This window comes from Thunnus albacares, chromosome 17 (genome assembly GCF_914725855.1).
Source record: "Thunnus albacares chromosome 17, fThuAlb1.1, whole genome shotgun sequence".
NCBI classification, from domain to species: Eukaryota; Metazoa; Chordata; class Actinopteri; order Scombriformes; family Scombridae; genus Thunnus; species Thunnus albacares.
In genome coordinates, this window is record NC_058122.1 from 19,582,650 (window position 1) to 19,606,132 (window position 23,483).

Consider the following 23,483-nt stretch of genomic DNA (forward strand, 5'->3'; position numbering starts at 1 on the left):
AATGCTTTAAGTAAGCATTAATGTTACTTAATTTTACTTAATATACACACATGTATGTATATATGTGTGTATACGTATATATATATATATATATATATATATATATATATATATATATATATATATATATATATATATATATATATATATATATATATATATATATATATGTGTGTGTGTGTGGGTGTGTGTATATATATATATATTTTTATATATATATATATATGATTGTGTATATATATACATACATACATATAATGTTAGTAGTTTTAAAAAATATATTATTATTGTAATTATGTTTTGGTTTATTGCATAACACACACACACACACACATATATATGTATATGTACATTATGTATGTATGTATGTATGTATGTATGTATGTATGTATGTATGTATGTATGTATGTATATGTGTGTGTATGTATGTATGTATGTATGTGTGTGTGTGTGTGTGTGTGTGTGTGTGTGTATGTATATATATATATATGTTATGCAATAAACCAAAACATAATTACAATGATAATATTTAAAAAAAAACAAAAAAAAACAACTATTAACATTATTAACATTTATTGTTATTATTATTAAATGAAATGATATGTTACTAAGTCCTAGTTTTAAAACTGGATAGGGTGATGGTAGTTGACATTCAGTGATGTTGTGACTTAAACTCCAGCAGAAGGGCGAGTTAAAATCATGCTGCGTGATATGCACATGGACTATCACTTTAACATTTTATCACCGCTTTTGTCCCTCTCTGTGTCCAAAGGTCACTTTTTTGTTATCACCATTTTCTCAAATAGGCTGATACATTTTCATGGTGATATAATCTGTTTTGTGCATAATTACAGACAACCAACGTTTTGTATATGCTTATTCGTTTATTTGCTTTTCAAACATGATACAAAGAGCCTGTCATCATGTGATGGTCCTCTGTTGCAGCTCTTTAGTGGTACTGCCTTCCCAGGGAGCTCACAACCACCGCCAGGAACTTCTGGAAAGCTTCTTGAACATCTGCAGTGAAGTCTTTGCCCAGTTTGCTAGCAACCACAATGGTCAGGCAGTCAGCCAGCAGCTGCAACACAACAAGCAGAAAACATCAATAACATGAAAGTTGAGCTTTTTTTGGAATGATTATTGAATATCAATAATAATAGTCACAGCGGTTCCATAACTCATTACCTTGAAATTATCAGGGTCCACGTGCAGTTTCTCGGAGTGCAGCACGCTCAGCTCAGCATAAGTGGCCTTGATGTTGTCCATGTTCTTCACAGCCCGGTCCAGACCGTGGAGGATAGTTGTTCCATGCTTTGCAATCATGGGGTTAGCCATGATGGCTTCGGCGTTGTAGAGATTTCCAAAGTTGCCGAAATACCTCTGGCACCAGGGGTAGACGACCAGGCACCTGATATAAAAAAAAAGACAACAAGTGTTTAAGATTGAGATCATTTGTGCCAAAAAAGAAAGTTTGTATTCTGACAAAGTGCACCTTGTTTAGGGTGTCGTAAAGATTACGTCAGTACACTCTTGTTAATACAAAATAACAAGTACACCTCACCTGGCAAGAGCTGCAGGGCCCACAGACTCATAGTCCATCTTGGCGAAGATGTCCTGGATGGCGGCGCGCTCGAAGTCTGTCCACTCGACCATTTTGCTGACGTCTAGATTCTCCTGTGCGGATCAGTAGATGCTGTGCTCCCTGGCATCAGATGCCCCTTTTAAAGCAACCCTACTCCCCTCCCAGAAGCATGTGATTGGAAGGCGGTGGCCCAGCCAAGTGCTGCATTACAGCAATGATAAGGGTATCTCCACGACTTAGGTTGTTTCTGAAAAAGACAAAAAATAGCTTGAGGTACAAAGTGTACCCCTCAGCCCCACAGGGCCCCACCATTCGACAAGGAAAAACAATTCAGACTCACAATGATTCATATTTAAATAAAAATTACAGAAACCCAGTGTGTTAAGAAGAAATAATGATGTAAAAGAATTTTTTACAAGATATCCTGAAACTTATATACCCTTTGTGTCATTATGTTTTGGTCAAACAGGCGTAAAATTAAATGATCACAAATTGACAGCCTGATATACACACATACATGATGAACACAGTAACAAAATGCCAGTTTGTTACCCAGAGACTGCACAATAACAGCATAAGAAACCGAGCAGGTTCTATGATCAGGACCTTGGACAGCGATCGTAATATTTCGGAGCATATAGTAGTTTGACACTGTCAGCTGTACGGTCCTTTTACTGATTTCCAGACTGCTTATTATAAACAGAAACGCTCAGCCATCAGTTTGCTGATTGCAATCACCATTTCATTCAGTTCAGTTCGAACACTGGTGACTACAAGTTTTTATTTCTTCATGCAACTTCAACATAAAGCGGCACATCAATGGTGTTTTCTGTGTCAGTTGGATAAAATTATCTCATGGTCCCATGTGCCAACTTCAAGGTGAAGATTCAAAATCATCAATACATGATGTAGTGTGTTTCTCAGACTTTGGTCTCAAGATTCGCAACGGGCTCATCTGTCATTACCAGGCACATAATGTACTTATGTACAGTGTAGATAATTCTGTTCCACTCAGATAAATGGAGTACAGAATGAGCAACAATTGTAACATCAAACCTCTGGGACAGATGTGTGTCATTCACTCCTGAGGTCCATGTGGCTATGGACAAGTTCCTGGCTACTCTGGCTCTGGCCCTGGCTGAGAAATACAGATAAACAGAGCTCAAGCGCAAGAGCTCACTGTGCAAATAATTAATAAATGCATGAATAAAACAAATATTTGTTTTCTTTGTGATTATTTTAGACAACACGAGTCAACTGTGTTTCCAGTCTGTTTAACGGAACAATAAATTAGCAGAACTGCAAAATGGGGACAGTCGTAAAGTTCATATATTTCCCAGAAGTTTAAAAAAACAAAACTTATTTGTTTTAACTAATTACATCTACAAATGTCTTCCTTATGTGGAAATATTTAGTATAGTATGCATAACCGCCAATGCCATGCTTTCATCTGAATATCCCAATAATATAGATACGTAAAGTTCATATATTTTCCCAAAGTTTTACATGATCAGGTTGTATCATGCTTTAATCTTAAACTCACACTAACTGTGTTTATAAAATCTGTCAACGTATGAAGTAACTTTCAATTAATATTCATTAATTGACTATTAAATATAAACTAATCACGTAAAGTCATAGTTACTTGATCATTTGTTAATGCAACAGGAGTTCTTGTTACATCCTTCATTAATTAATGTATTTTAGTTAAATATATGATTTGTACTTTCATTATAAAGTGTTACCAAAAGTACATTAATTCAGAAATATCGTGGTAAAACAGAAGAGGAGGCAATTAGTTTGCATGTTTATAAATAATGTAAATATTTACATTTACATAATAATTACATTTAATATACAATAATTACATTTAAACACATTTAAAGTCACAGTTGGATGCAATAATGCCTTTATAGAAAAAAAAAACATAAGAATAATAACAATTTCAATATTAATCGGGGTTTTTTTTGTTAATTGCTATTATCATTAAATGAAATGATGCGTTTCTAAGTCCTACTTTTAAAACTAAATAGGGTGATGGTAGTTGACATTCAGTGATGTTGTGACTTAAACTCCAGCAGAAGGGCGAGTTAAAAACAGGCTGCTCCCATGATATGCATATGGACTATCATTTTAACATTTTATCATCTTTTTGTCCCCTTTTGTGTCCAAAGATCACTTTTTGGTTAGTACTATTTCCTCAGATGGGCCCCTGCATTTTCATGGTGATATAATCTGTTTTGTTCATAATTACAGACAAACAACGTTTTAAACAGGTTTATTCTCTTATTTGCTTTTATAGACATGATAAAAAAAAAACAAAGAGCCTATAAGCCTGTGATGTGATGTGACAACATGAAGGGTGGGCTGTTTTTGGAATGATTATTGGATATCTATAATAATAGTCACAGCGGTTCCATAACTCATTACCTTGAAATTATCAGGGTCCACGTGCAGTTTCTCGGAGTGCAGCACGCTCAGCTCAGCATAAGTGGCCTTGATGTTGTCCATGGTCTTCACAGCCTGGTCCAGACCACGGAGGATAGTTTTTCCATGATTTGAAATCATCGGCTTTGACATGATGACGGCGGCGTTGTAGAGGTTTCCAACGTTGCTGACGACCAGGCACCAAAAAAGAAAAAGACAACAAGTGTTAAAGATTGAGATCATTTGTGCCAGAAAAGAAACACTGAGTTAACACTTTATAATACAGCCCGCGTTTTACAGTGTAATTTCCCATCACTTAACATGTAATTTCCCGTAACTTACGGTGTAACATCCTCGTATGAATCCATATATATAAAATACTTAACGGTTCTTACTTGTACTTAAATGTAGGCACAGCAGAAGAAAACAAAACAACGAGAAACAAGGGAGTAACAATTGGGAATTTAGAGTGTAACTCCCAGACATTTACTGTGTAACTTCCCGGAACTTATGGTGTAACTTCCTCGTATGAATCAGTACATATGTATATGGATAACGTGCAATAAAATCAAATGTTTCTGCTCTTTGCTCATGGCAGTTAGGACAATCATTTTTTATGCATGCATGTTTGGCAGGCAAGCTCCACCCACACTCCAGAGATTCATTATCCTTATGTCTTCTACCTCATTGTCTAAATTTGAATAAGTCGAGAAATGGGTCTATACCTTTAAGAACTAGCTCCTAGCAGCCATGTTGGTCCAGAACTGCAGCAGCTCAGAACAGACAAACTTACCTCTCTGAAATGCACAGCTATGGAAAGCTTGTATTGTCATCCGAGGATGAAAAAATAACAATACAGTAATGTAATCATATACATAGTACATCTTTAATTACACAATAATAAGGTACACAGGTAGTTATGAAACATGATTTTATTCTTTAATTACACAGAAACCACAAGGTATGTGCTGTTCTCCCAGTCTTACTCTGTAAATACAGAGTACTTACTCTGTAAATACATGGTAACAGCAGAGAGCAGGCAGGATTATTAAGTTCACACTGTTCCCCAGTCCTTACTCTGTAAATACAGACTACTTACTCTGTAACTCCATAGTAACAACAGGAGGAGGGCTGGATTATGTCGTTCACAATGTTCTCCTGGTCCTACTCTGTAAGTACATGGTAACAATAGGGTGCCAGCTGGATTTTGTTCTCCCTTCCTTACTTAGCTGTTTGGTTCTGTTACCTTTCATGTCACAAACTAACAACATGCAACATGTCATTAACAACACACCAGACCAACATTTTGAACAGACAATGAGAAAACATTATTGAACATGATTAAATAGAATATGTTTCATGTATAACTTCTTAACTATATAAACTACTATTATACAATATAAATATTCTATATAAATTGTACTACATACAACTTAAACAACAAAAACTATATATAAAACTTAAACAACAAAACAACTCTTAACTAATCTATCTATCTTAACTAATCTATCAAAAATGTAGTTATAAAATGATTATGTTTAGTAAAAAGAAAAACCCAACAAGAACAAAACAGGAAAATATGTTTAATTTGTAAACATACCCTCTTCTTTACTCTACTTTAGGGATTAATGTGTGTTTTGCATTTACAGTACAGTGAGTTATAGATTGTATTGTGTATTAAACCTAGAGCACAGTACTGTTTATTACTTAACACCTAACAAGTACAGGAAAGAAATATAAAACTTGACTACACCTGAACAGGTCACACTGGTATGTGTATGTCCTAAAAAACATAAAGATCAAATTTAAAAACAAAATCAATCTCCGTGTGTCCCAGGCCTTGAAACCATGGACCATGTGGACAAAACAATGATGGCTCTGACAAGCATCGTTGCCGAGGTACAGTGCACTGCATGTGAAAATGTTATACCTGTATTTGTGGTGCTGTCATGCTTGTTTTTTACTTAACTTTAACTGTTATTCACTACTACAAATTACGTAATATCAAAATAACTTGTAACTACCATTTTTAGTTGTGTGGGTGGGGGTTAGGGGTAATGTAATGAATGCTGTTATGTAACAATTGTGTGCTTGTGTGTTTTAGACTTCACTATACTGTAATATACTTCAATATTTGAGATTACAGAGGGATATAGCATCAGTAAGGGAACACTTTGGTGTCCCCACCTACACTGAAGGGACAACCTTAAAAGATTTCGCATTGCATTTTAAGGGATTTGTTGACTCCTGCCGTGACATGAAGAACAAAATTTTAAAAAAGACTGCAAAGAAGTGATGAACTCCTCCCACTAAAGTGGCGATGTAGACCATAAGAACAAAGTACCTTTTTGTTGGTTTTTTACATTTACAATTTAAACATAGCTTCCTGTTTTGTTCTTGTTGTTGTTGGTTTTTTTACTAGACTTAATTTTATAACTACATTTTGATAGATTAGTTAAGAGTTATTTTTATTGTTTTAGTTTTATATATAGTTTTATATATAGTTTTTTGTTGTTTAAGTTGTATATAGTACAATTTATATAGAGTATTTATATTGTATAATAGTAGTTTATATAGTTAAAAAGTTATAAATGAAACATTCTGCTTAATCATGTTCAATAATGTTTTCTTATTGCCTGTTCAAAATGTTGGTCTGGTGTGTTGTTAATGACATGTTGCATGTTGTTAGTTTGTGACATGAAAGGTAACAGAACCAAACAGCTAAGTAAGGGAGGGAGAACAAAATCCAGCCGGCACCTTGTTGTTACCATGTACTTACAGAGTAAGACCAGAAGAACACTGTGAACTACATAATCCAGCTCACCCCCTGTTGTTACTATGTAGTTATAGAGTAAGTAGTCTGTATTTACAGAGTGAGGACTGGGGAGCAGTGTGAATTGAAATAATCCAGCTCATTCCCTGTTGTTACCATGTATTTACAGAGTAAGTAGTCTGTACTTACAGCGTAAGGACTGGGGAACAGTGTGAATTTAATAATCCTGCCTGCTCCCTGTTGTTACTATGTATTTACAGAGTAAGTAGTCTGTACTTACAGAGTAAGGACTGGGGAACAGTGTGAACTACATAATCCTGCCTGCTCTCTGTTGTTACCATGTATTTACAGAGTAAGTAGTCTATATTTACAGAGTAAGACTGGGAGAACAGCACACACCTTGTGGTTTCTGTGTAATTAAAGAATAACATGTTTACATTACTGTATTGTTATTTTTTCACCCTCAGATGACAATACAAGCTTTCCATAGCTGTGCATTTCAGAGAGGTAAGTTTGTCTGTTCTGAGCTGCTGCAGTGCTGGACCAACATGGCTGCTAGGAGCTAGTTCTTAAAGGTATAAACCCATTTCTCGACTTATTCAAATTTAGACAATGAGGTAGAAGAGATAAGCATAATGAATCTCTGGAGTGTGGGTGGAGCTTGCGTGCCAAACACACATGCATAAAAAATGATTGCCCTAATTGCCATGAGCAAAGGGCAGAAACATTTGATTTTATTGCACATTACCCATATACATATGTACTGATTCATACGAAGAAGTTACACGGTAAATGTCGGGGAGTTACACTCTAAATCCCAATTGTTACTCCCTTGTTTCTCGTTGGTTTGTTTTCTTCTGCTTTACCTACATTTAAGTATCAGTGAGAACCGTTAAGTATTTTATATGTACGGATTCATACGAGGAAGTTACAACGGAAGTTCTGGGAAATTACATGTTAAGTGATGGGAAGTTACACTGTAAAACGCGGGCTGTATTATAAAGTGTTACCAAATAACAAGTACACCTCACGACCAGGCACCTGAAAAAACATTAAAAACACGAGTGTTTAAGATTGAGATCATTTGTGCCAAAAAAAAAAATGTGATTGTCTGAGGTGTGTTGTGTTGTACACTCTTGTTAATGCAAAATAACAAGCCTCACCTGGCAAGAGCTGCAGGGCCCACGACCTCATACATCTTGGAGAAGATGTCCTGGATGGTGGCGCGCTCGAAGTCTGTCCACTCGACCATTTTGCTGACGTCTAGATTGTCCTGAGCGCCTCAGTAGATGCTTTGCTTCCCGGCACTAGATTCCCCTTTTAAAGCAACCCTGCTCCCCTCCCAGAAGCATGTGACTGGATGACAGTGGGCCGGTCAACTGCTGATTTTAGACAATGATAAGGGTATCTGCACCACTTCGATTGTTCCTGAGAAAGACAAGAATAGCTTGAGGTACAAAGTATACCCCGGAGCCCGACTGGGGCCCACCATTCAACAAGGCAAAATAATACAAACTCCTTCAGACTCACAATGATTCATATTCAAATAATAATACATAGAAACCCAGTGTATTAAGAAGAAATAACGATGTAAAATAATTTTTACAGGATATCCTGAAGCTTATTTTACCTTTGTGTCACTATCTTTTGGTCAAAGAGGCGTAAATTGATATGATCACAAATTGTTGGCAGAGCTACAGCCTGATATACACACATACATGATGATGAACACAGTAACAAAATGCCAGTTTGTTACCCAGAGACTGCACAATAATAGCATAAGAAACCGAGCAGGTTCCATGATCAGGACCTTGGACAGCGATCGTAAAATTGCAGTGCAAATACTAGTTTGACACTGTCAGCTGTACCGTCCTTTTTTCTGATTTCCACACTGCTCATTGTAAACATAAAAGCTCAGTCATGCTGATTGCAATCACCATTTCCTTCAGTTCAGTGTGAACATTAGTGACTACAAGTTGTTATTCCTTCATGCAACTTCAACATAAAGCAGCACATCAAGGGTGTTTTCTATGTCACTTGGATCAAATTGTCAAATGATCCTCCGTCAAAGCTGTGTTCAGATTTTAATCACAATTTTATTATTACACCTCACCTGGCAGGAGCTGCAGGGCCCGCGACCTCATAGTTCATCTTGGCGAGGATGTCCTGGATGGTGGCGCGCTCGAAGTCTGTCCTCTCGACCATTTTGCTGATTGTCCTGTGCGGATCAGTAGATGCTTTGCTTCCCGGAACCAGATACACCTTTTAAAGCAACCCCACTCCCCTCCCAGAGGCATGTGACTGGATAACAGTGGGCCAGTCAACTGCTGATTTAAGACAGTGATAAGGGTATCTGCACAACTTAGATTGTTCCCGAGAAAGACAAAAATAGCTTGAGATACAAAATATACACCGCAGCCCCACAGGGCCCCACCATTCAAGAAGGCAAAACAATACAAACTCCCCCAGACTCACAATGATTCATATTTAAATTATGCCCAGAAACCCAGTGTGTTAAGAAGAAATAATGATGTGAAAGAAAAAAGTTTACAAAGTATCTTGAAGCTTATTTCCACTTCGTGTCATTATCCTTTGGTCAAACAGGCTTAAAATTGTTGGCAGAGCCACAGTCTGAAATACACAAATACATAATGAACACAGTGACAGTTTGTTACCCAGAGACTACACAATAGAAACCGAGCAGGTTCCATGATCAGGATCATCGTAATTTTTCGGTGGAAATATTAGTTTGACACTGTCAGCTGTATCGTCCTTTTATTGATTTCCACACTGCTCATTGTAAACGGACACGCTCAGCCATCAGTTTGCTGATTGCAATCACCATTTCATTCAGTTCAGTACGAACATTAGTGACTACAAGTTTTTATTTCGTCATGCAACTTCAACATGAAGCAGCACATCAATGGTGTTTTCTGTGTCACTTTGATCAAAGTGTCTAATGGTCCCATGTGAAAAATGTCTTCAGATTTTAATCATTATTTTATTATTAATATGTTTATATTATAATACATACTATTATATTACATATTATCAATATGTATATGCTTATATGGTGGTATTATTGCCCTTATTTGTGCCAGTAGCTGCTCACAGCCCATGACTGTCCCAAGTGTGACCATATCTACGTCAAAAATATATGTTAAATAATTAGGTTGATTGCTGTGTTTTAGATTGAGTGATGTAAGTCAAAGAGGCTCCGGGGCCACCATAAGAAGATTTTTATCTCATGGGGGCTGCAACCTAACAGGAAACGCCCTCTGCAGCCTATCTTGGAGGTGGTCTCGGGTGTGTCCATGCTTTGTTTTAACTATAAAAACCCCCCATTGTTTGCGCTACAAAGCACTCAGTGACACTCAACCAACAGGCAAGATGACCAGTCTCACTGCTAAGGACAAAGCCAATGTCAAGGCCTTCTGGGATAAGGTGTCTTCAAGGCGGACGACATCGGTATGGATGCTATCTCCAGGTAGATATAACTTAAAACAGACTGATGTAACCTGCTCCAACACTGATGGATTCATTTACATACCTTTTTAAATTTTCTACCCGGGATGCTAACCGTGTACCCGCAGACCAAGACTTACTTCGCCCACTTGAAGGACTTGAGTCCCGGATCTGCCAACGTGAGGAAGTACGGAAGAACTATTATGGCTGGAGTTGCTGATGCTCTGACCAAGATCGACGATCTGAAAGGAGGTCTTCTCAGCCTCAGTGAGCTGCATGCCCTCACTCTGCGAGTGGACCCTGCCAACTTCAAGGTACTGAGTCAAAGCCTGTGATCAGTGTGATTTTTTTCTCAAATTGTGGTCCTTTCAAGACTTAAAACTACAGTGTTAATTTTTCATTAGCAAAACGGTACTGATGCTGCTCTATGCAGTTCAATTAAAATAAACTTGACATCTGACAAGTAAGGGTCATGTATGTCGCATTAGAATTATGAAATATGGAAGCGCAAATGCAAATGCAATGATATGGGACAGATGTGTGGGTGGGTCCTAATTTTGCCAAGTGGTTGTTGTCCTGGGACCAACATTTTATATGATAGCCCTGGGACAACAACTGCCTCAGCCAATCAACTTTTGTGATGCTATCACAGCGAGCCCTGCTGCCAATGCCTACAAAACTTAAATTGAAGAAAAAAAGGAGGGAAAAACGGCAAAGAGGCGCAAGTTAAATTAGGAGATGCTACATCCAATTTAAAGTTTTCAGATTTACGTATTAGTTTACTACTGCTAGTCTGCAACTACAGCTTTATTATTATGAGATATTATAAAATGCATATTTGCTTTTTAGATTAGCATTTTTCTGCCATGGAATTAAGCTAACATTAGCTTTCAAAGGTGAGCTAACAGTTAGCAAGGTTGCTACCAGCCAAAACTGATGCACTTTGCTATCTTTCTGACTCAAATTGAAACAATCCGAGAGTAATATTTAGATGTTAAGCCAGTCTGTCTTCTTTTTGAAGGAAACATAGACTTTACCTCCTTTGGCCTTGACTTTGAGGTGTGCATGCCCCAGAGCGCTTGCATGTAAACAAGAAATATCCATCTTTCTGAACTTGCAGACTTGCAAAATTCATACTCATAACATTTACATCTTTTGAGGTGTTAATAGTGGTGAGCCTATCTTGAATGAATTCATAAACATCAGAATAATTTTCCAGAACATGGACCGCTAAATCTGTCTTTTCGTTGTTTCCTTGAAATCTCTCCTCTTTGTATACAGTTGTATTTATAAATTCCTCCAGGTTGTGGTGGACAAAACCTAAAAAGTAAAGAAAAACAAACAATTTGGCTAAAAAAAATATGATGTAAATGATGTAAAGAGATAAAAATCCATGATAATCTCAAGAAAGCAATACATACATTATTAGCTCAACATTTATATAATAATAGAAAAGGCAGGATAACCTTAATAAAGACGCCCTAATAACCTTAATAATAGACCTTTAAACTGTATCTTATTACTGTCTATGCTTCTTATGCGCTCCAAGCAAGGCACTGTATCCGGCACTGTTAGACGAACAGTATCACTTATTGCCGACTACTGGAAGTATTTACCCTACTAGGACTTATAGTACAAAATTGTAAGTCGCTTTGGATGAAAGCGTCAGCTAAATGACTACATTTAAATTTAAAGTAAAGAGCACTACGTTATTGGAAGCTCAAAATCTAAGTCGACACTATGTAAAGAAATTCACGATAATCGCAAGTAAATAATGATATGTTATCAAGAGCTTAATACAAGCTTACAGTGCAATGAGAAACCCACTATGATCTCAACCAAATAACACTACAAGTTGTGGCTTCAGCATCCAATCATAGAGCAGAATCTATTATGATTCTAAACAAAAAAATATCATAATGTCATGCTGTTAAATGTACAATCAAACATAGGCTAATTGATTCAAACAGAAACATGAGGGAAACCCCAGGTGTTTCCTTGCAACCCAGTCGCCAGAACAAAACGTTGGCATTGTACGTGTCTGCAAACCACGGATACGTAAAATTTCTACGTTTCAATGTTAGCCATTATCAGTTGAATAATGATGTTTTATGATGTGACAACGCTGTGATTAAGGTCTGGTTAGTTTTAGGCACAAAACTCACTTGGTTAGGATTAGGGAAAAATCATGGTTTGGGTTCAAATTAAAAAAAAAAATTAGAACTACTGCAAATGTCCCGACCTCTTACTAAAAACACCGGTTTTGTTGGTTGAAACGGGAGGCGGACAAACTTCCTAACCATCCACCGACCCCTCCTCCTCCTGATAAGAAAGACCGCTCATATAGATCTCATGTGAACTACGTCACTTTAGAAATATTGATATGATACGTAATCTAGAAATGTTGATATGATATGTATTGTTGAATTGTTAATATGTCAGGTATTACACGTGTTGAAACCTAGATATTCAACGTGTCTGTAGTTTATTCTGGCGACCAGGCTGTGTAACTAGTCATGATAGTCTCAAACAAACAACACCATGATGTTCTGAACTCAACATCTGGCTAAAGCCTACAATGCAGTTGTGAGTAATGATGATCTCAAGTACCATACTATGATATTCTGAGCTAAACATTTAATCTTGAAGTAACCCATGATTATCTAAGGCAAAGAACACTGAAAATATATGATGCTATATTGATAATATATGATATATATGTGAAACAACAACGTTTTCTTGAGGTAAACATCATATAAACAACATCATATAACAGAGAACAAAACAATAAAGCCTTGTTTGCAGTTGGATGTGTCCAGTCAACAGTTTTACATATATCGATTTTACAATGGTGCGCTATGAGGAAAATGCCTCTTGGGGCCGCCAGGGGGAATTTTCGCTGAATACTGTGAGTGTTTAAAGCAACAATGATCCGCTCATAAAAGCATGTGATTGGCTCGGCGGTGAAATGGCCAAGTGCTGATTTGTAACAGTGATAAGAGAAGGATGTATATGCAAGGCTTAGACTGTTTCTGAAAGAGACAAAAATACTGTAGTCTTGGCTAGAAAGTATATCATACAGCCCCAATGTAATATAATACAAAGGTCCTCAGACTCACAATGATTCATATAATAATAATAATAATAATAATAATAATAATAATAATAATAATAATAATAATTTAAATGCAGGTGATTTGAAAAGATCGTGTCAATGTAAGACTGAGTGATGTAATTCAAAGAAACAACATTTTTGTTTATCTCATGGAAGCTGCAACCTAACATGAAACGCCCTCTGCAGCCTATCTTGGAGGTGGTCCCGGGTGTGTCCATGCTGAGCTTTAACTATAAAATCCCCCCACTGTTTCAGCTTTAAAGCATTTAGCGACACTCAATCAACTAAGGCAAGATGACCAGTCTCACCGCTAAGGACAAGGCCAATGTCAAGGCCTTCTGGGCTAAAATTGCTCCTCAGGCTGATGACATCGGCGCGGATGCGCTGTCCAGGTAAATATGACGTAAAACTGGCTGTAACGCGCTCCACCATTGATGGGTTCATTTACATACTCACCTTTTTAAATTGTCTACCCAGGATGCTGGTCGTGTACCCGCAGACCAAGACTTACTTCTCCCACTGGAATGACTTGAGTCCTGGCTCTGCCCCCGTGAAGAAGCACGGAAAAACTGTGATGGCTGGAGTTGCTGATGCTGTGTCCAAGATCGACGATCTGAAAGGAGGTCTTCTCACCCTCAGTGAGCTGCATGCCTTCACTCTGCGAGTGGACCCTGCCAACTTCAAGGTGAAGATTCAAAATCATCAATACATGATGTAGTGTGTTTCTCAAACTTTGGCCTCAAGACTCGCAACAGGTTCATGTCATGTCATTAACAGACACATGTCCTTGTGTACCGTGTAGATAATTCTGTCCCATTCAGATAAATCTGCATTCTTCAATTAGGTCTATACTGTATATATGAAGAATGGAGTACAGAATGAGCAACAACTGTAACAGCAAACATCTGGGACAGATGTGGAGATGGGGAGCTAAAACTCAGTGTAAGCATAAGCCAACATCTTTGACATTATTCTCTTTTCACAGATCATCTCCCACAACATCCTTGTGGTCCTGGCCATCATGTTCCCCGTTGACTTCACCCCTGAGGTCCATGTGGCTATGGACAAGTTCCTGGCTGCTCTGGCTCTGGCCCTGGCTGAGAAATACAGATAAACAGCTGGAGTAGAAGACGGAGACTTCAGCAAGAGCCCACTCTGCAAATAATAAATAAATACATTAAAAAAAAAAAATAAATAACATTGGCTTTCTTTGTGATTATTTTAGAAAACACGAGTCAACCGTGTTTCCAGTCTGTTCAACAGCACAATAAATTAGCAGAATTGCAAATTGGAGACAGTCGTTAAGTTCATATATTTCCCCGAAGTTTTAGGAAATAAAACTAATTTGTTTTAATTAATTACATATACAAGTCAAAATAATAAATAAATTCATTAAAAAAACAAATATCGGTTTTCTTTGTGATTATTTTAGACATCGCGAGTCAACTGAGTTTCCAGTCTGTTCAACAGTACAATAAACTAACAGAATTTAAATAAATAGATAAATAAAAATTGTCAACTAATCTGTGTATTAACTGTGAATTAACTCTCTATTAAGTGCAAACTAATCACGTAAAGTCATAGTGACTTGATCATTGGTTAATGCTGAGCATCAGGAGTTCATGATACATCCTGCATTAATCATGCATTTCAGCAGTATTTATACTCTCATTATAAAGTGTTACCCAATTCACACACACACACACACACACACACACACACACACACACACACACACACACACACACACATATATATATATATATATATATATATATATATATATATACATGCATGCATGCACACACACACGTCATATATGGGCCGTTATGCAATAAATCAAAACATAAGGGCAGTAATATTGTTAGAAAAACAAAACTATTACCATTACCGTATTATCGTTTAATACTATTGATAATATTGATATAATTATTGAATTAAATGATACATTACTAAGTCCTAGTTTTAAAACTAGATGGGGTGATGGTACTTGCATCACTCGACTAGCAGAATGTCGAGTTGAAAACATGCTGCTCTCATGATATGCACATGGATTATCACTTTAACATTTTATCATCGCTTTTGTCCCTTTCTGTATCTAAAGGTCACATTTTTATCATTATTTTCTTACATAGCCTGTTACATTTTCATGGTGATATAATCTGTTTTGTTCATAATTACAGACAAACAACATTTTGAATATGCTTATTCTTTTATTTGACTTTGAGACATGATAAAAACAAAGAGCCTGTCAGCATGTGATGGTCCTCGGTTGCAGCTCTTTAGTGGTACTGCCTTCCCAGGGAGCTCACAACCACAGCCAGGAACTTCTGGAAAGCTTCTTGGACCTGCGCAGTGAAGTCATTGCCCATCTTGCTAGCAACCACAATGGTCAGGCAGTCAGCCAGCAGCTGCAACACAATAAGCAAAAAACATCAATAACATGAAGGGTGGGCTGTTTTTGGAATGATTATTGAATATCTATAATAATAGTCACAGCGGTTCCATAACTCATTACCTTGAAATTATCAGGGTCCACGTGCAGTTTCTCGGAGTGCAGCACGCTCAGCTCGGCATAAGTTTCCTTGATGTTGTCCATGTTCTTCACAGCCCGGTCCAGACCGTGGAGGATAGTTGTTCCATGTTTTGCAATCATCGGGTTTCCCTTGATGGCTTCGGCGTTGTAGAGGTTTCCAAAGTTGCCGAAATACCTCTGGCACCAGGGGTAGACGACCAGACACCTGAAAAAATATTAAAAGCCCAAGTGTTTAAGATTGGGATCATTTGTGGCGCAAAAAACAGCAAAAAAACAAAACAAAAAAACCATTTGTGATTCTTTGAGACACACTGCGTTGTGACAAAGTGCATCCAAAACATGAATCCTGATCCTTAAATAGTGTCTTGTTTAGGTTGTCATAAAGATTACGTCAGTACACTCTTGTTATTGCAAAATAACAAGTACACCTCACCTGGCAAGAGCTGCAGGGCCCACAGACTCATAGTCCATCTTGGCGAAGATGTCCTGGATGGTGGCGCGTTCGAAGTCTGTCCACTCGACCATTTTGCTGTCGTCTAGATTGTCCTGTGCGGATCAGTAGATGCTGTGCTACCCGGCACCAGATGCCCCTTTTAAAGAAACCCTGCTCCCCTTCCAGAAGCATGTGATCGGAAGGCGGGGGCCAGCCAAGTACTGCATTACAACAATGATAAGAGTATCTGCACCACTTAGATTGTTCTTGAGAAAGACAAAAATAGCTCGAGGTACAAAGTATACCGCCCCACAGGGCCCCACCATTCAACAGGGCAGAACAATACAAACTCCTTCAGACACACAATCATTCATATTCAAATAATAATGCACAGAAACCCAATATGTTAAGAAGAAATAATGATGTAAAAGAAATTTTTACAAGATATCCTGAAACTTATGTGTCCTGAAACCCTTTGTGTCATTATCTTTTGTTCAAACAGGCGTAAATTTAAATGATCACAAATAGCTGTTGGCAGAGCCACAGCCTGATATACACACATACATGATGAACACAGTAACAAAGTGACAGTTTGTTACCCAGAGACTACACAATAACAGCAAAAGAAACCGAGCAGGTTCCATGATCAGGACCTTGGACAGCAATCGTAATATTTCGGGGCATATACTAGTTTCACACTGTGAACATTAGTGTCTACAAGTTTTTTTCTTCATGCAACTTTAATATAAAGCAGCACATCAAGGGTGTTTTCTGTGTCACTTGGATCAAATTGTCAAATGGTCTCCTTGAAGCTGTCTTCAGATTTTAATCATAATTTTAATATTAAAATGTATATATTATAATACATATTATTATAATACATATTATCAATATGTATTATCAATAGGTGTATGCTCATATACTGGTATTATTTCCCCTTATTTGTGCCAGTAGCTGCTCATAGCCCGTGACTTGCCCGAGTGTGTCCAATATATTTTAAATAATTAGGTAGATTGCTGTGTTTTAGATTGAGTGATGTAATTCAAAGAGGTTCTGGGGCCACCATATGAAGATTTTTCTTTATCTCATGGGGGCTGCAACCTAACAGGAAACGCCCTCTGCAGCCTATCTTGGAGGTGGTCTCGGGTGTGTCCATGCTTTGTTTTAACTATAAAACCCCCCCATTGTTTGGGCTACAAAGCACTAAGCGACACTCAACCAACAGGCAAGATGACCAGTCTCACTGCTAAGGACAAAGCCAATGTCAAGGCTTTCTGGGATAAGGTGTCTTCAAAGGCGGACGACATCGGTATGGATGCTATCTCCAGGTAAATATAACTTAAAACAGACTGATGTAACCTGCTCCAACACTGATGGATTCATTTACATACTCACCTTTTTAATTTTCTACCCAGGATGCTGATCGTCTACCCGCAGACCAAGACTTACTTCGCCCACTGGAAGGACTTGAGCCCCGGATCTCCCAACGTGAGGAAGCACGGAAGAACTATCATGGCTGGAGTTGCTGATGCTCTGACCAAGATCGACGATCTGAAAGGAGGTCTTCTCAGCCTCAGTGAGCTGCATGCCTTCACTCTGCGAGTGGACCCTGCCAACTTCAAGGTGCAAATTCAAAATCATCAATACATGATGTAGTGTGTTTCTCAGACTTTGGTTTCAAGTCTCGCAACAGGTTCATTTGTCATTAACAGGCACATAATGTCCTTGTGTACCGTGTAGATAATTCTGTTCCGTTCAGATAAACCTGCATTGTTCAATTAGGTCTATACTGTACATATGAAGAATGGAGCACAGAATGAGCAACAACTGTAACAGCAAACATCTGGGACAGATGTGTGGATGGGGAGATAAAAAAAACTCCATATATCTAACATCTATGTGATTATCATCTTTTCACAGATTGCCTCCCACAACATCCTTGTGGTCATGGCCATCATGTTCCCCGACGACTTCACCCCTGAGGTCCATGTGGCTATGGACAAGTTCCTCGCTGCTCTGGCTCTGGCCCTGGCTGAGAAATACAGATAAACAGCTGGAGTAGAAGACGGAGACTGCAGCAAGAGCTCACTCTGCAAATAATAAATAAATGCATGAATTTAAAAAAAAATCTTTTGTGATTATTTTAGACATCAGGAGTGAACTGTGTTTCCAGTCTGTTAAACGGGACAATAAACTAACAGAATTTGAAAATGGGGACAATTGTAAAGTTCATATATTTCCCCAAAGTTTTAGAAACAAAACTAATTTGCCTTATTTAATTAAATCTACAAATGTCTTCCTTATGTGGAAATATTTAGCATAACATGCGAAACCACAAATGCAATGCTGTCATCTGAATATCCCAACAGTATAAATGCGTATAGTTCATATATTTTCCCAAAGTTTTACATGATCAGGTTGTACCATGCTTTAATCTGAAACTCACAATTATTGTGGGTATAAAAATTGTCAATGTATGAAGCAACTGTCAATTAATTAATTAAACATCCTGCATTCATCAATGCATTTTATTTAAATATATGATTTGTACATTGATATTCCTGGCTGCTCTGGCTCTCGCCCTGGCTGAGAAATACAGATAAACAGCTGGAGTAGAAGACAGAGACTGCAGCAAGAGCTCACTCTGCAAATAATTAATAAATGCATGACTTAAAAAAAATCTTTTCTTTGTGATTATTTTAGACAACACGAGTCAACTGTGTTTCCAATCTGTTCAACCGCACAATAAACTAGTAGAATTTCAAAATGGGGACAGTGGTAAAGTTCATATACTTTCCCAAAGTTTTACATGATCTGGTTGTATCATGCTTTAATCTTAAACTCACAGTAATTGTGGGTATAAAAACTGTCAATGTATGAAGTAACTGTCAATTAATATTAATTAATTAACAATTAAATGTAAAGTAATCGGGTAAAGTCATAGTTACATGATCATTTGTTAATGCTGAGCATCAGGAGTTCATGTCAAATCCTGCATTAGTTAATGCATTTTAGTTAAATACATGATTTGTACATTCATTATAAAGTGTTACCAAAATTCATTTAATTCAGGAATGTCGTGGAGAAACAGAAGAGTTAATTAGTAATGCATGGATATAAACAATCTAAATAATTATATTTAATATATAATAATTAAATGTAAAGACATTTGAAGTCACAGTTAGATGCAATATATGCTGTTATACAAAAAACATAAGAACAATAACAATGACAATATTAACAGCAACAAAACTATTATCATTATCGTTTTTATTGTTATTATCATTAAATGAAATGTTACGTTATTTAGTCCTAGTTTTAAAACTAGATTGGGTGATGGTAGTTGACATTCAGTGATGTAAATTAAACTCCAGAAGAAGGCCGAGTTAAAAATAGGCTGCTCTCATGAAATGCACGTGGACTATCAATTTAACATTTGAACATCTTTTTCGTGGCTTTTTGTGTCCAAAGGTCACTTTTTTTGTAATCATTATTTTCTCAGATACCCTGTTAAATTTCATGGTGATATAATCTGTTTCGTTCATAATTACAGACAAACAACGTTTTGAATATGCTTATTCTTTTATTTGACTTTGAGACATGATAAAAACAAAGAGCCTGTCATCATGTGATGGTCCTCTGTTGCAGCTCTTTAGTGGTACTGCCTTCCCAGGGAGCTCACAACCACAGCCAGGAACTTCTGGAAAACTTCTTGGACCTGCGCAGTGAAGTCATTGCCCATCTTGCTAGCAACCACAATGGTCAGGCAGTCAGCCAGCAGCTGCAACATAACAAGCAGAAAACATCAACAACATGAAGGGTGAGCTGTTTTTGGAATGATTATTGAATATCTATAATAATAGTCACAGCGGTTCCATAACTCATTACCTTGAAATTATCAGGGTCCACGTGCAGTTTCTCGGAGTGCAGCACGCTCAGCTCGGCATAAGTTTCCTTGATGTTGTCCATGTTCTTCACAGCCCGGTCCAGACCGTGGAGGATAGTTGTTCCATGTTTTGCAATCATCGGGTTTCCCTTGATGGCGGCGGCGTTGTAGAGGTTTCCAAAGTTGCCGAAATACCTCTGGCACCAGGGGTAGACGACCAGACACCTGAAAAAATATTAAAGAACACAAGTGTTTAAGATTGAGATCATTTGTAGCACAAAAAAAGAAAAAAAAACATTTGTGATTCTTTGGGACACGTTGTGTTCTGACAAAGTGCATCCAAAACATGAATCCTGATCCTTAAATAGTGTCTTGTTTAGGTTGTCATAAAGATTACGTCAGTACACTCCTGTTGATGCAAAATAACAAGTACACCTCACCTGGCAAGAGCTGCAGGGCCCACAGACTCATAGTCCATGTTGGCGAAGATGTCCTGGATGGTGGCGCGCTCGAAGTCTGTCCACTCGACCATTTTGCTGTCGTCTAGATTGTCCTGTGCGGATCAGTAGATGCTTTGCTTCCCGGCACTAGATTCCCCTTTTAAAGCAATCCTGCTCCCCTCTCAGAAGCATGTGACTGGATGACAGTGGGCCGGTCAACCGCTGATTTAAGACAATGATAAGAGTATCTGCACGAGTTAGATTGTTTCTAAGAAAGACAAAAATAGCTTGAGGTACAAAGTATACCGCCCCACAGGGCCCCATCATTCAACAGGGCAAAACAATACAAACTTCCTCAGACTCACAATGATTCATATTTAAATAATAATGCATAGTAACGCAGTGTGATAATAAGAAGTAATGATGTCAAAGAAAAAAGTTTACAAGATATCTTGAAACTTATTTTCCCTTTGTGTCGTTATCTTTTGGTCAAACAGGCGTAAATTGAAAAGATCACAAATTGTTGGCAGAGCCACGGCATGATATACACACATACATGATGAACACAGTAACAAAATGCCAGTTTGTCACCCAGAGACTGCACAATAACAGCAAAAGAAACCGAGCAGGTTCCATGATCAGGACCTTGGACAGCGATCGTAAAATTTCGGTTTAAATACTAGTTTGACACTGTCAGCTGTACCGTCCTTTTTTCTGATTTCCCCACTGCTCATTGTAAACCGAAACGCTCAGCCATCAGTTTGTTGATTGCAATTATCATTTCATTCATTTCAGTGTGAACATTAGTGTCTACAAGTTTTTTTCTTCATGCAACTTCAACATGAAGCAGAACATCAAGGGTGTTTTCTGTCTCACTTGGATCAAATTGTCAAATGATCCTCTGTTAAAGCTGTGTTCAGATTTTAATCATAATTTTATCATCAATATGTATATATTATAATACGTGTTATTATAATACATATTATCAATATGTATTATCAATATGTGTATGCTCCTATGATGGTATCATTTGCCCTTATTTCTGCCAGTAGCTGCTCACAGCCCGTGACTGTCCCGAGTGTGTCCAATATATTTTAAATAATTAGGTAGATTACTGTGTTTTAGATTGAGTGATGTAATTTAAAGAGGTTCTGGGGCCACCATATGAAGATTTTTGTTTATCTCATGGGGGCTGCAACCTAACAGGAAACGCCCTCTGCAGCCTATCTTGGAGGTGGTCTCGGGTGTGTCCATGCTTTGTTTTAACTATAAAAACCTCCGTTGTTTGGGCTACAAAGCACTCAGCGACACTCAACCAACAGGCAAGATGACCAGTCTCACTGCTAAGGACAAAGCCAATGTCAAGGCTTTCTGGAATAAGGTGTCTTCAAAGGCGGACGAAATCGGTATGGATGCCATCTCCAGGTAAATATAACTTAAAACAGACTGATGTAACCTGCTCCAACACTGATGGATTCATTTACATACTCACCTTTTTAATTTTCTACCCAGGATGCTGATCGTCTACCCGCAGACCAAGACTTACTTCGCCCACTGGAATGACTTGAGCCCCGGCTCTGCCAACGTGAGGAAACACGGAAGAACTATTATGGCTGGAGTTGCTGATGCTCTGACCAAGATCGACGATCTGAAAGGAGGTCTTCTCAGCCTCAGTGAGCTGCATGCCTTCACTCTGCGAGTGGACCCTGCCAACTTCAAGGTGCAGATTCAAAATCATCAATACATGATGTAGTGTGTTTCTCAAACTTTGGTTTCAAGTCTCGCGACAGGTTCATTTGTCATTAACAGGCACATAATGTCCTTATGTACAAGTGTAGATAATTCTGTTCCGTTCAGATAAAGCTGCATTGTTCAATTAGGTCTATACTGTACATATGAAGAATGGAGCACAGAATGAGCAACAACTGTAACAGCAAACATCTGGGACAGATGTGTGGATGGGGAGATAAAAGAAAACTCCATATATCTAACATCTATGTGATTATCATCTTTTCACAGATTGCCTCCCACAACATCCTTGTGGTCATGGCCATCATGTTCCCCGACGACTTCACCCCTGAGGTCCATGTGGCTATGGACAAGTTCCTGGCTGCTCTGGCTCTGGCCCTGGCTGAGAAATACAGATAAACAGCTGGAGTAGAAGACGGAGACTGCAGCAAGAGCTCACTCTGCAAATAATAAATAAATGCATGAATTTAAAAAAAAAAATCTTTTGTGATTATTTTAGACATCAGGAGTAAACTGTGTTTCCAGTCTGTTAAACGGGACAATAAACTAACAGAATTTGAAAATGGGGACAATCGTAAAGTTCATATATTTCCCCAAAGTTTTAGAAACAAAACTAATTTGCTTTATTTAATTAAATCTACAAATGTCTTCCTTATGTGGAAATATTTAGCATAACATGCGAAACCACAAATGCAATGCTGTCATCTGAATATCCCAACAGTATAAATGCGTATAGTTCATATATTTTCCCAAAGTTTTACATGATCAGGTTGTACCATGCTTTAATCTGAAACTCACAATTATTGTGGGTATAAAAATTGTCAATGTATGAAGCAACTGTCAATTAATTAATTAAACATCCTGCATTCATCAATGCATTTTATTTAAATATATGATTTGTACATTGATATTCCTGGCTGCTCTGGCTCTCGCCCTGGCTGAGAAATACAGATAAACAGCTGGAGTAGAAGACAGAGACTGCAGCAAGAGCTCACTCTGCAAATAATTAATAAATGCATGACTTAAAAAAAATCTTTTCTTTGTGATTATTTTAGACAACACGAGTCAACTGTGTTT

General features: G+C 37.7%; 6 protein-coding genes across 12 annotated transcripts; 3 read left to right on the forward strand and 3 right to left on the reverse strand.

Annotated features, from left to right (window-relative positions):
* Window positions 1–892: 892 nt before the first annotated feature.
* On the reverse strand, window positions 893–17,813 carry LOC122967112 (hemoglobin subunit beta-2-like). 5 transcript variants are annotated; one of them, XM_044331566.1, is made up of 5 exons: window positions 17,727–17,805; window positions 7,993–8,210; window positions 1,562–1,611; window positions 1,186–1,408; window positions 893–1,078 (listed from the first exon to the last, which is right to left on the reverse strand). In XM_044331566.1, exons 2-5 carry the CDS (start codon window positions 8,032–8,034, stop codon window positions 950–952), a joined length of 444 nt encoding a protein of 147 aa, XP_044187501.1. In that variant the 5' UTR covers window positions 8,035–8,210; window positions 17,727–17,805; the 3' UTR covers window positions 893–949. The 5 variants fall into 5 exon arrangements, with proteins under 5 accessions (XP_044187501.1, XP_044187502.1, XP_044187503.1 ...); XM_044331567.1 differs by lacking the exon at window positions 17,727–17,805 and adding an exon at window positions 8,896–9,175; XM_044331568.1 differs by lacking the exons at window positions 1,186–1,408; window positions 1,562–1,611 and adding an exon at window positions 4,013–4,196 and having other exon boundaries at window positions 7,946–8,210; window positions 17,727–17,813.
* Window positions 10,945–18,998, forward strand: LOC122967116 (hemoglobin embryonic subunit alpha-like). The gene is made up of 5 exons (XM_044331575.1): window positions 10,945–11,143; window positions 13,618–13,754; window positions 13,840–14,047; window positions 14,348–14,500; window positions 18,959–18,998. Exons 2-4 carry the CDS (start codon window positions 13,657–13,659, stop codon window positions 14,474–14,476), a joined length of 435 nt encoding a protein of 144 aa, XP_044187510.1. The 5' UTR covers window positions 10,945–11,143; window positions 13,618–13,656; the 3' UTR covers window positions 14,477–14,500; window positions 18,959–18,998.
* Window positions 15,556–16,473, reverse strand: LOC122967108 (hemoglobin subunit beta-2). Its single transcript, XM_044331560.1, has 3 exons — window positions 16,332–16,473; window positions 15,881–16,103; window positions 15,556–15,773 (listed from the first exon to the last, which is right to left on the reverse strand). The coding sequence occupies exons 1-3, from the start codon at window positions 16,421–16,423 to the stop codon at window positions 15,645–15,647; spliced, it is 444 nt and encodes a 147-aa protein (XP_044187495.1). The 5' UTR covers window positions 16,424–16,473; the 3' UTR covers window positions 15,556–15,644.
* Window positions 17,513–18,998, forward strand: LOC122967115 (hemoglobin embryonic subunit alpha-like). 2 transcript variants are annotated; one of them, XM_044331574.1, is made up of 4 exons: window positions 17,513–17,659; window positions 17,747–17,954; window positions 18,252–18,338; window positions 18,893–18,998. In XM_044331574.1, the coding sequence occupies exons 1-4, from the start codon at window positions 17,562–17,564 to the stop codon at window positions 18,932–18,934; spliced, it is 435 nt and encodes a 144-aa protein (XP_044187509.1). In that variant the 5' UTR covers window positions 17,513–17,561; the 3' UTR covers window positions 18,935–18,998. The 2 variants fall into 2 exon arrangements, with proteins under 2 accessions (XP_044187509.1, XP_044187507.1); XM_044331572.1 differs by lacking the exon at window positions 18,893–18,998 and having other exon boundaries at window positions 18,252–18,449.
* Window positions 18,999–19,894: 896 nt separating this feature from the next.
* Window positions 19,895–20,863, reverse strand: LOC122967109 (hemoglobin subunit beta-like). Its single transcript, XM_044331561.1, has 3 exons — window positions 20,658–20,863; window positions 20,220–20,442; window positions 19,895–20,112 (listed from the first exon to the last, which is right to left on the reverse strand). The coding sequence occupies exons 1-3, from the start codon at window positions 20,747–20,749 to the stop codon at window positions 19,984–19,986; spliced, it is 444 nt and encodes a 147-aa protein (XP_044187496.1). The 5' UTR covers window positions 20,750–20,863; the 3' UTR covers window positions 19,895–19,983.
* Window positions 20,864–21,933: 1,070 nt separating this feature from the next.
* LOC122967106 (hemoglobin embryonic subunit alpha-like) lies at window positions 21,934–23,425 on the forward strand. 2 transcript variants are annotated; one of them, XM_044331556.1, is made up of 4 exons: window positions 21,934–22,082; window positions 22,170–22,377; window positions 22,677–22,801; window positions 23,358–23,425. In XM_044331556.1, the coding sequence occupies exons 1-4, from the start codon at window positions 21,985–21,987 to the stop codon at window positions 23,359–23,361; spliced, it is 435 nt and encodes a 144-aa protein (XP_044187491.1). In that variant the 5' UTR covers window positions 21,934–21,984; the 3' UTR covers window positions 23,362–23,425. The 2 variants fall into 2 exon arrangements, with proteins under 2 accessions (XP_044187491.1, XP_044187489.1); XM_044331554.1 differs by lacking the exon at window positions 23,358–23,425 and having other exon boundaries at window positions 21,935–22,082; window positions 22,677–22,874.
* The last annotated feature ends 58 nt before the right edge of the window (window positions 23,426–23,483 follow it).